The following is a 12277-nucleotide window of genomic DNA, read 5'->3' as shown; positions in this document are numbered from 1 at the left end:
ATTTGTTTCCACTGTGCCATGACGGGAACTTCGAGATCAAAGTTTGTTGAGGCAATTACAATTCCTTTTCATCACCTATAAAACTTGCAAAATAAGTAACAAAGCTTAAAAAAATAAGTTTTCTAGGGGAGGGAGTGGGAGGGATTGGGAGCTTGGGCTTATCAGACACAACTTAGAATAGATTTACAAGGAGATCCTGCTGAATAGCATTGAGAACTTTGTCTAGATACTCATGTTGCAACAGAAGAAAGGCTGGGGGAAAAATGTAATTGTAATGTATACATGTAAGGATAACCTGACCCCCTTGCTGTACAGTGGGAAAATAAAAAAATAAAAAAATAAAAAATAAGTTTTCTAATGAGTCAAGAAGGTACAGAGTTCCTATTGTGGCTCTTGGGTTAAGAACCTGACGAGTATCCTTGAGGATGCAAGTTCGATCCCTGGCCTTGCTCAGTAGGTTACAGATCCAGTGTTGCTGCCAGCTGTGGCACAGGTCATAGAAGAGGCTTGGATCCAGTGTTGCTGTGGCCATGCCATAGGTCTGTAGCTGCAGCTCCAATTCGAACCTCAGACTGGGAACTTCCATATGCTACAGGTGCAAACCTAAAAAGGAAAAAAAAAAAAAAGGGTATAGTGTTTCTGTGTTTTGAAAAGGTTACTGTATCTTGATTTCAAATAGCTAAATCATGTCAGAGACACATGCCACTATTACTTTATGTAATATTACTTATTTATGTGGATAGAATTTCAAATATCCCCAAAGGTAGACCTTTTTGTGATCATTTAACTTTCCCCAAAATCCACATGGGTAAAGTTTTTTTCAGGCCAATGGAATTTTTTTTTTTTTTTAAAGAAGCATAGTGAGTTTTCTGATGAAGCAAAGAAATTTCTGATTTCAAGAATAGGGCGTAGGAGTAATACTGTATCCCTCCCTTAGTAAGTGGTAAAACACAGTAAATAAAATGATAATGACAGGAGACTATAGCTGCTTTTGTTTGTATTTTTGTCCTTTCTGGAGAGGGGAAAAAAACTGCAACAAGTTCACAACCAGGAAGTTCTTTTTTTTTAATTTTTGGTTTTGGGGTGGGTGGGTGGGTGGGTGTGTGTGTGTGTGTGTGTGTTTAGTGTTCTGTAAAAACCCAGGATCTGGGAAGGACTGTGTTAATCCAGGCTCCACACAGCGCTGCAGTTGGAAACATTCATTTTGAACCTCAGCCAAGCTATGCAAAGCTAATTATGGAACTGTTAATTACTAAATGTTTAAAAGGTTATTTGAAGGCGACTAAGTTTCCACCAATATTGCAAAAGAATGTGAATAATTTTTACATAAATTTAAGTCCTCACTTGTTCAAAGCCACTTGCTAATTAGTCTAAAATTAGTTTTTCAGTAAGAAATGTGTATTTTTTTTAACCTACAAATTCAAATATCATACTTATAAAAGCTGGATGCTTATGGCCAAACAGGCATTACTTTGCGAGACATACTTTTCAAAATTGCACCCAGATCATTTAGTTGTATTTTACGAAAAAGTACTTAAGAAACAAATATTTATTACTAGAGCCCCATAATGAGCCAAAATATAATTAAAGTATAAGTTTTCAGATGAAAATATGAGACTGCTCATAAACGAAGATAAAAAGAAATGGAAAATTTAACTGTAATAGACACAATTCTTCCACTAGATTTGAAAGTTAAATATTCACCAGAGATAGACTTTTGTGCAGATTCTCATAATTTAAAGTTCTCTGGGCTAAAGGTACTTTTTCAGCCCTCTCATTAAGACTCAAGACATATTCTACTCAGTAACTGCAAAGAATTCAGTCTTGTACTGTTAGGAGCTCTCCAAAGACAAATTCATAAATTAGCAACTAAATCAAAAAGTGAAATAACAAAGAAAAGAAAATTTTTTTCATTAGCAAAGAACAAAGTATTATTAACCAGGAAGAGATGAGGTGGGAGCTGCTTTACACAAACTGTTTTAAAAAGTAACTTTTATAACCACCTAAAAATACAACCTCTTAGAGCTTGAAAGTAGAAGAAACAATTCTGCAATAGATGTTTCACCTGAGAAACCAAATAATGGCATTTAAACATTCTACATAAGCAATGTGAAAGGGCTGAACACAGTAAGTTAATAAAATGGTTTAGCAAAAACATTTTATTGTTTCAAGCCTTGGGAGAGGGGGAGCTGTTTGTAATTTATTTGTCTTTTACTTCACTAATTGCTTAGGTGACCAAGCTTCCTATTTAAGTGGTTAAAGACATAAACCCAAATAGTTTAATAAAGCAATTACTTAAGAGTCCTGTTTTTCAACAGAGCTGCACTGAAAAATATCAATAGAATGCTTAAAGTTCCTTCTTTTCAAGGAGGTTTGTTACCAAGAATATAGTGCTCCATTGACAAGACCTTAGCCACTTTCCAGACACACACAATACTTCTTCCCTCCTCTCAGACTCTCAGGTGAAAAATCTGAATTGTGAAATGTGGTTATTAATTCGGGCGACATTTTTTTGTTGTTGTAGTTATTTCCCCCTACCATCTCCCCCTCCAGTGATGTATCTAAATAAATGGCAAAATGAGTTTCCATTTTCCTGAGGGGGCAATGAAAGCTTCCTAATTTTATAATAATTTTCAAAGCCCCTCTGTTTACACTGAGGTGCTCCCTAGCCCCAGATTCCCTTCACACTAACTTCTTAGGTTACACTAGTGACACCATGATTATTTCTAGGCATCTGATTGACCTAGTACAAAACTATGTCTTCATAGTCTGACAGAGAAACTAGCATTAAAAAAAAATGATAAATTCAACAAAAAAAATTTACCTATTTCCCTCTATTCTTGTCTTTCAAAACACTTTTCTTTTCCCTGTCATGAGAACCATACAAATTCCTTAACCAAATCTATCCTGAGCAACAGAAGGAAGCATGACAGCAAAACTTTCCTAACTCATACCCTTCTGGTCATATCAAGTTTATTTAAGAACTTTGCTTTTTACATTATAAAATTCTAATGCTCAAGCACTCATAAGACACTACAGAAAAACTTCCAGGAGTTCCCGTCGTGGCGCAGTGGTTAACGAATCTGACTAGGAACCATGAGGTTGCGGGTTCGGTCCCTGGCCTTGCTCAGTGGGTTAACGATCCGGCGTTGCCCTGAGCTCTGGTGCAGGTTGCAGACGTGGCTCGGATCCCGCATTGCTGTGGCTCTGGTGTAGGCCAGTGGCTACAGCTCCGATTCGACCCCCAGCCTAGGAACCTCCATATGCCGAGGGAGCGGCCAAAGAAATAGCAAAAAGACAAAAAAAAAAGAAAAGAAAAGAAAAACTTCCAGCCTTTGCATTCACAAAGCACTCAACAGAAAAGGCACCTGCTACCAAAACATTTTTTTTTTATACTTTTGAGTAATAACTTTTACAAGATTATTTTTGACCAGCCAGGTAAAGATGGAAAACATTTACATTTTCACTACTTTCTCTTTAAAAGCAATACTAAATAAACATGGGGGTTTGCACTAGTAATAACCAAATGAGCATCAAAGTTAACAGGGCAGACACTTAGAAATGTTCACAATGTTGGTAGGTTTCTCTAGGTTTACTTTTCTATGAAGGTTTGGTGGGAAGTGTGGGGCTTTCAGACTGTTGGTGAAGCTGTCCCATTGTGGTGTTAGTAACTGGCCCACTTCTGACTCAGGCCAAGTTCTATGCTGGTCGGTTTGCAATCTATTCTCCACAACTGGCACGGAAACAGGAAAGTTTAACAGTTCATTTCTTTGGCACAATCCAGATGCCGTCACAGTGGAGGTTTTGTCTCTTCTGGTCTTGTTTAGTGACCCTCCCCCTCCCACCCACCTGACACTAGGTTTCCAGTCATTACTATTCTAACCAACCAATCTAAGATACCCCCCTCCCCCCAATTTCCACCAAAGGCCTCTGACATTTTCTGACTGGCCTTGTTAGGTTCTAATATTCTCAGCATGTGCAATTTCACTTGGCGCCCCTAACACTGAAAGGCACCAAAATATTTCACTGAAATGTGCTTTTCCAACACACTGTGACTGGGAACATGCATTTCAGATGCAGAAGATTGACAAGTGTAAAACAGCAGGTGAGGAAGGCACAGGACAGGCAGTGTCACAAGATCAAAGCAGGACATTCTTTGTTTAGAATAAAAATAACCCTTTAAAATATGAACTTTCTGGGGACACCGAAATGAATTTTCTTGTAAAATGATCACCCAGCTTCCACACATTGGGTAAATATGTGCAATTTATCTACAATCCCCAGATGAGACCACTCCATCAGAAAAAAAAAAATGAAACATCAAAAAACGGTACCAGGTGTCATTCCTGGGCCTTGTCCAAAGGCAGCCAGCGGAAGATTCTACGTTATTCTCTTCTCCCCACACTAAATAAGCACAATCAATGGAAGAGAAGAAGAGCATTTGGATTTGAACAGATGGCATCCAACACCTAACAAGAGAAGCAACTCTTCCGTGCCTTAGATGCTCAGTGTCTGATGGTCCCAAGGATCAGGAGGGCTTATTTGTCTTAAGACGGTTGGCAGCAGGATCCCCTGTAGTCACCATCCCAAAGCTTAGGAACATGCGTCATTATCCAGTCAACAACTAAAAGCAGAAAAATCAAACAACCACATTTTTTAAAAAATGTCCTCCTCTCTAGTCCAACTTGAGACGACAAAATCCAACACCATCATCAATTCTTCCATTTCAAGCCAGAGAAAAATAAGCCTGAAGGTACACGAATGTATAAAGGTTAACAAACTTATCTAATTTTGACAAGGTTGTGCAACACCGAAAGAATCCGCAGGGCGCCCTTCCCGGGGGCGGGGTGGGGGGTGGTATTTGAATATGCCTGCTCTGCAGCTCTGTCCGCAATTGAAACTAAAAGCACAAACCCAGCTATTCAACTCTCCCCCCCTCCTTTTAAAGTAGCATCCCTTTGGCAAAAAAAGCAAAATAGTAAACACACAAACATTTCAACGTTTTACCTGAGAAGGCCACCACGGACCTGTCTTTTGCAGAGCCCTACAAGTTTCCTCACTACCTAGGTAAACACCCAACAACTCTTAAGGTAGAAAGGACCACATTCCCGGGAGGAAGGGAGCCTGCGGCCAAGGTGGCAGAGTGGCCGGCCGAGGGGAGGGGACTCCCACCCCAACTCCAAGAGACTCACAGGCCCGTGCGCGGCTGTGAAGAGGGCACACTCGGGAGAGACCGCCCTGCCCTGCGGGACAAACGCTGGGACAGGTCAGTTACGGGGAGGGCGGCGAGAAGAGGAAAGACTCGAGAATGGGGGCAAATACAGCCAGAATAGCCAGGGTAAGATGAAGACCGGATACCGCTGCAAGTTGGGGTCCTGATCCTGGGCGCGGGTGCGCCAACCTAGCCGCGACGCGGCGGTGGGGGCAGGGAGGATGCAGCCGGCGCAGGGCTCACCTGAGGGGTCCTCTCCGCGGGGTTTTTCATCACCGCCTGGCGGAAGCTGTTATCCACGTAGGACGCCATCTCCCCCCGCGGCCGGGAGCAGGGCCGCTCCGCGCCCTCGGCCGCCTCCTCCCGGCCCAGCGCCGCCGCCTCCGCCCTGCGCGCTCCGCCCGCCCGCCTCCGGCCAACCAGCCAAACCGCGGCGGCGGCGGCGGCGGCGGCGGGGCGGCCGAGTCCGGGGCGCGCGGCGGGGCGGGGGGCGCGCGAGGCCCGAGGGTCCCTGCGGCGCCGGGCGGCCGGGAGCCTTCTGCTTCCTCTGTGCCGCGCGGCCGGCAAGGCTCCCTCCCGGCCCTGGCTCGACACGCCTCCCCGGCTCCTCTCGGGGACTCTGGCGGCTCCTCCCCGCCCCGCCGGGCCTGAGTTATTTTTAGGGAGTTAGAGCGGCGGTGAAAGGGGAGGCTACGGGCGCCCGGGCCTCCTTCCCCCGGGCTTCTCTCGGGGGCTCGCGCCGCTGCCTCGGGTCTGCTAGAAGCACTCGGGCACCGGGGCGCTGCGGCCGCCGTCCGAGGGCCGTCTCAGGTCCGGGCTCTGCGAAGCGGGATGGCCTCGGCCGCCGTCCCCGCCGCGCCGGGGCTCTGTCTACTGCGCTCGGCCGTGCCCCCCGACTGCTGCTGTTGCTGCTGCTGCTGCTGCATCCCTTCGGGCCGCCCTGCCGCCGCTGCCGCCGCCCCAGCCGCCGCCGCCGCCGTGCGCTCCGCCGTCGCCGCCTCCCCCCATCGGCGCGCGCGGAGCGGCCAGAGAGCACCGCCGGGCTGCGCCCTCGGCCGCTTTCTCTCGGCAACTTTGTTCCCGGTCTGCGCGGGCGCAGGAGGGAAGGGGCCACGGGCAGCCGGGTCCGGACTCCCAGCGGCAGGCGTCGCGCAGAGCCCCCCGGAGAGTGTTTGGGAAGCGGCGACTCCCCTCCTCTTCCCCACCTCTTCCTCCTCCTGCGCCTTCACGGCAGCCCAGCCGCTCCTCAGGGAGGAAGCGGCCTCCGGGGCCGGTCGCTTTGTGCTGCAACCATGGTGAAGCGTGAGTGACGGACCGGCGGCCAGTCTGAGTGCGCCGCGTCGGCGGGGGCGGGGCGCCCGCGGCGCCGGGTCCCGCCCTCCGCACCCTGACTCTGGCCAGGCGGCCGCGCCCTCACTCCCGAGCGGCATTTTCGGCCGCGTCCAGGTGCTCTGCGTCCCGGGGCGGCGAAGGGTCGCCCCCCTTGAGGCCGGGCTGACAGGGCCCCGCACCTCCTGGCCTGCAGGAGGCGGCGCGCCCAGGCGGAAGGCACAGGCTCCTTTCTCCCCGCTCCCCACCCCTTCCCCAGCTCACGCCGCGGCCCCTACCCACACCCCGGCCCAGATCCCGAGGGACCCTGCCGCGTCTGGTCGCCTCTGCAGACTCCTCCTGGCGCCAGGCCTCGGCCGCTGGGGCTGAAAGTTAACCCGGAGCAGGAGTCCGGCCCGCTGCTTGGGCCTCCCTGGGCATCCGTTTTGAACCTAGGGCTTGGCTCCCGAGTTGTTTCAAAAGCGGTAAATCTTCAGAGGATTTATTTTGCTTATTTGTAACTTAATGCAGGGAAAGAGTTCCCTTCCGTGCCCATCAGGCACCTTCAGACGCTTAAATGACCACGAAACTAAGGAGCTGGAAACATGCCAGTTCCAACACTAGACCAAACACCTCCCAGACAGACACACTCCAGATCTGAAGGTGATCAGTCTTTTGCGCGAGACCCCGACCGCAAGATCTGTGGCATAATCAGAGACACTGGCAGATGTGGCTTCTCATTAGGCAAGGTAAACCTCCAGACACCGGATCCAAGCCTGACTCTCTTGGTGCAGAGAGCCCTAGGACAGAGCCCTTTAAAGATGTTATGGCTCCTGCTGCTTCCCCCCGCCACCCCGCCCCCGTCCTCCTCCTCGCTGAGCCAGGTCAAGGTGTGTAAGGTCAGCCAAGCTGCTGCACAGGCTCTGGAGTTCTGGTCCTAGGGTTTTATTTCTAACTGCCTCCTCTTCCCTAACCCCCAATAAGTTCATGCTTTGCTGTCAGTATGGAAGCCATACTTACAGGAAGATTGTTACTTTCATGATCATCACACTGAACTTTTTTCAAATTTTCAAACATGCTTTTGCGACATCTAGTTTATTTTAAGTACTTGGGATAGGGTCCTTAAGTCACCTGGGTGACATTAAACAGATTGTGTGCCTTCCTAGAGAAGAGATTGTTTCTGCCCAACCTTCTGAAACTGAATCTGAGTTACAAATTGTATCTCTAGACCTTTGCCCTGCATGCTCCCCCATATTTCCTTCCTTTCCCTTAGCTGAAGCCCAGCATCAACTCTGGAGGGGTGGGGGAAGGAGCAGGCTTGCAGGCTTTCACCCACGCACGTGGAAGTTTTGGGGCCAGGGATCTAACCTGAGGCACAGCAGCAACCAGAGCCACAGCAGTGACAAAGATGGATCCTTAAACTACTGAGCCACCAGGGAACTCTCAACATCAAATTCTTTGACATAGACCTCCCCACCTTTAATAAGTGTTACTACAGCTCTGGAAGAGAGGCAATGAAAAAATCAAATCCAATGAAGTGAGAAAATATACCTGACATCTCCATCTGGTGTCTAGCAGACATCTCAGAATTAACACGTGCAAACCAGACTCCAGATCTTCTGCCCCAGAGGTGCCCCACCCACAGACTTCCCCATTCCAGCTAATGTCATATACACCATGTCACCCATTGCCCAGATGAAAAACCTTGGCTTTTTTTTTTTTTTTTTTTTAAGGCCATATCTTCAGCTATGGAAGTTCCCAGGCTAGGGGTAGAATTGCAGCTGCAGCTTCTAGCCTACACCACAGCTCACAGCAACACCGGATCCTTAACCCACTGAGTGAGGCCAAGGATCAGACCAGTGTCCTCATGGATACTAGTCCAGTTTATTATTGCTAAGCCATGACAGGAACTCCTTGGCATCTTTCTTGACTCTTTCCTATCTCTTATGCCCCACAATTTTCAGTAAACGTGTCAGCTCAACCTTCAAAGTACCATATCTGGAACCTAACTTCTACCCACCACCTCAACTACCATGGCCTTGGTCCAAGCCAGCATCCCCTTCTTCCTGCACTCTGCAGTAATCACCTAGCTGGCCTCCTACTTTCTGCCCTTGTCTCCAGCATCCAGAGTTGAGTCTTTTCTCTCCAGCTTATGTCACTCCTCTGCTTTAAAAGGGGAAAAAACAAAAACAAAAACAAAAACAAAAAACGGTCCATGAGCTCCCCATCTCATGTAAGGTAAAACTGAGAGGTCCCTTTCATGGCAAAAATGACCTATACACTTGGCTCTCCCCCTCCACTCCTTATCTCTCCAACCTCATCTACTACTCCACCCCCTACTCAGTTTCCAACCACATTAGCTTCTATGCTGCTTCTGGAACATAGCAAGCCCCAATATCATGGCTTTTCCTTTTGCTGTTCCTCTGCTATCTCCCCAGCCCACCATAAAACAAAACAAAGCCTAGAATGTTGTTTCCTTCCCTCATCACATCTTTATTCAAATGTCACTTTCCCTGTATCTCCACATGCCTGTTTCTCTTTCTTGCTTTTCTTACCATCATCTAGTCAATAGTTTTTGTTCTTTTTGTTCAATGCTGCATCCCCCAACATGATATAAATGAATGAATAACTATGGTGTTGTCTTGTATGTGTATAAGGCTATTACATATATTATCTCATTTGTGATATAGGAGGGCAGTCTAGAAGAGAAACATAGCCTCTCTGTGCCTGTTTTCTGCTCTTTAAAAAGCAGATAAAAATAATTTTTATTAGATTCCTCAGATTAGTGATCTCAAGTCACCTATACTCCAATAAAATTTATAAAAAGAAAAAAAAAGAATGCCATTGATTTTCTTTTTTTAACATAGGGTTTTTAAAAAGTGGATCAAAATTGCATGCCCTGAAGATTTGCAAGGATCCAGTAGAATCCACATCAAGTGGCTTGCATAGCCCTTGAAACACAGCGTATGCTCAACAAATGGGAGTTATTTTTAAGATCATTCCCATCATCCCAACACTCTGAGGTTACTGGGACAGTTACTATCATCCTGTTTACAGGTGAGGAAACTAAGACTAAAATAGGCTATGTGATTTACCCTAAGTCTGGGCCTGCCTTGATGTTTGGGAGGGTCTGGGGCAGGCTAACATAGACCCCATAATAAATTATTATTATTATTATCATTATTATTATTATTATTATTTTGGCTGCTCCATGGCGTATGGAGTTACTGGGTCAGAGATCCCATGATAAATTCTTAAAGCTATAAATTAACTGGAACATGGTGCTGCAGGGACTATGAGCTTCTGGCCTGAAACATAGCTGCTCCATCATGAATCACAAGAAGGCTCATACATGGAGGACACCCCAGACTGCACATCAAAACTACTTCATACCCCTCACCAATATACCCCTTGGCCATTCCTCCAGCCTTAGACAATCATATCTGGAAGAGGCAGAGCAGTAATTTCCAGGGTGCAAGGTATTCAGAGAATGTGGAACTCCTTGTCCCATGGGGAGGGTGTAGACACAGCAGGGTCCCTCAAAGCCTAGGCAGTAGGCAGGAACTTGGCCCTCTCAGATTGCACTGCCAGAGAGCTGTGAGTTACAAATGCAAACCTAGCTCTTCTCCCCCCCTCCCCCCCAACCCCCGAATGCTCGACTGTGATACTGAATTGCACTAGTGACCTCAGGTGAGGCATAATAGTATGTCTTACCCACCAATGAAAATGACTAACTCCCTGTCAACTTCTAAGCTATCAATTAATTTCCATTCAAGTTAATTTCCCCACTATTTATAATCTACTTCTCTAAGGATGTCAATAATCCTTATCACTATTCAGCATCTAGGTCACCTGATAACTTGGCATGCACGGCTGGTTTATTAACATTTCAGTGCCAACAGGAGACTGTGTACACTGTGGGTGATAGAATTAGACACAGATATGCCAGCTTGCCCATTAGCCTAAACCAAACTGTGTCAATCAACCACAATCAAAGTAAGCCATCTAGTATGCTACTTCATAAAAGCACATATAAAAATAAGACTTTCTTTGTTCTTCTCTACAACCATCATGATATCTAGAAAATCATCAGAGAACAAATAGACAGAACACTGAGTTTTAAGACTAGAAATACATTTTGAGTTCTGGCCTTAGTATCATTTTACAGGAAGCTTTAAAAAGCTTAATGATTCCAACAGTAAATTCTAATACATCTCTAAATATATCATGTAAGTTATGTGTTTAGAATTACCTTTTTTTTTTTTTTTAACAGCCACACCTGCAACATATGGAAGGGGGTCAAACCAGAGCTGCAACTGTGCAGCTGCAACCTATACCACAGCCATAGCAATACCAGATCCTTAACCCCCTAAGCAAGGCCAGAGATCAGATCCCTATCCTCATGGATATTAACCAGGTTCTTAACCCACTGTGCCACAGTGGGAACTCCCTAGAATCATCTTTTAAAGTGAACAAAATAATCTTTAAAAATTCCTATGGGTCCAGCTCCAACACAAGATTCATCTATATCTGTCTATAGAGAGACAATTTGTTCAGAAAATTGAACTCTCATGGAACGTTTTACTGTTCAATCAGTCAATAAATATTTATTGGGTGCTACGTGTCAGGCACTGATCTCTATGCCTGGAGAACCAAGAGCGGATAAGACAAACCTGGTCCCTTTCCTCTCTTGTACCAGGCACTTTCTAAATTTACTCCTCTCACCTGGGAGAATGGCCAGGGTGCTGGGGTCCAGAAAGCTGCCAGGTTCTAAGAGGAGAGGTCACCCTGGTTACCATTTTCTCTGGCTGTTACAGCAGCCCGAAGGCAAGGTTTAGAGCTGAGATGCTGGCTTTTATTAGGGAAGTTCCTCACATACATTCCCTCTCCTCCCCCCAAACGATTTTTATTTACTTTGTTTTGCAGTTACTTGAACCTCAGAAGAGTGGAAGGCTGGAGTTAAGACACTGTATCACTTTCAATGAGCAGGCTCCACTAGGAAATATTGTATCTACCTGCAAATAGCATTCCAGAGAGTCCCTGGTGTAGAATATAGTTACAGAGCCCAGGGAAGATACAATTTGTTCATAGGAAACAAAGTAGATGAGGTGTATCAAAAGCACAATTAGAGGCAGAATCAGGTTTGATTTTATAAGGGATGGGAATCAATTCAAACTTAAAGTGCTGCTTGTCACTTGAGTCAGAACAACACAGATGTAGATACCATGTCGACATTTAGATATTTTGAAACTGATTCTACTAGAAGAAACCATTCTTTCCTTATTTGTCAGTATTATGACCTTGATTCTGCCTTGGACACAAAATGAAATAAAAATATAAATCAGAAAACATTCAAGCTAACAAATACAACTGTTCTCTCCAGTTGCAGGATTGTACCCACTAACCGCAGCCCCCATACACACTGACAAGCTCTTTCTTTGGTTGATTTGCTTGCATGTGAAATATTGGGCCAGTGGGAAAGCACAGCCTTCTTTATTTCCTGATTGTGAGAGAGCTGATGCTGACATTTCTAGAAGGAATGCATTGTTAAACTTTTGATCCACTGTCAATTCCTTCTATTGTTGCCCAGTGTTTGGCATTTATTTTTATGAATTACCCAACAGAGCTGTAGTCCAAAATCAGTCTACCAGTTTTAAGGAGACTTTTAGAAGGGCTTAGGTAAAATATGTAGATTAAGGATTTTCTTAAGCCCGAAAATAGTAAAATGAAGGACTTCGTTTCAAAACATAACAATCT

At 45.8% G+C, this 12277-nt stretch overlaps 1 protein-coding gene across 1 annotated transcript in view; it reads right to left on the bottom strand.

The window, feature by feature from the left end:
• RAPGEF2 (Rap guanine nucleotide exchange factor 2) overlaps window positions 1-5657 on the bottom strand; it is a 257528-nt gene extending 251871 nt beyond the window's left edge. Inside the window, 1 exon segment of the mRNA XM_047799425.1 lies at window positions 5456-5657. Coding sequence (XP_047655381.1) covers window positions 5456-5524 — 69 coding nt within the window. The 5' untranslated portion in view covers window positions 5525-5657.
• Window positions 5658-12277: the final 6620 nt, after the last annotated feature.

This window comes from Phacochoerus africanus, chromosome 10, assembly GCF_016906955.1.
Source record: "Phacochoerus africanus isolate WHEZ1 chromosome 10, ROS_Pafr_v1, whole genome shotgun sequence".
NCBI lineage: Eukaryota > Metazoa > Chordata > Mammalia > Artiodactyla > Suidae > Phacochoerus > Phacochoerus africanus.
The sequence above is the reverse complement of the archived record's forward strand: the minus strand, read 5'-3'. Positions and strand labels throughout refer to the sequence as shown.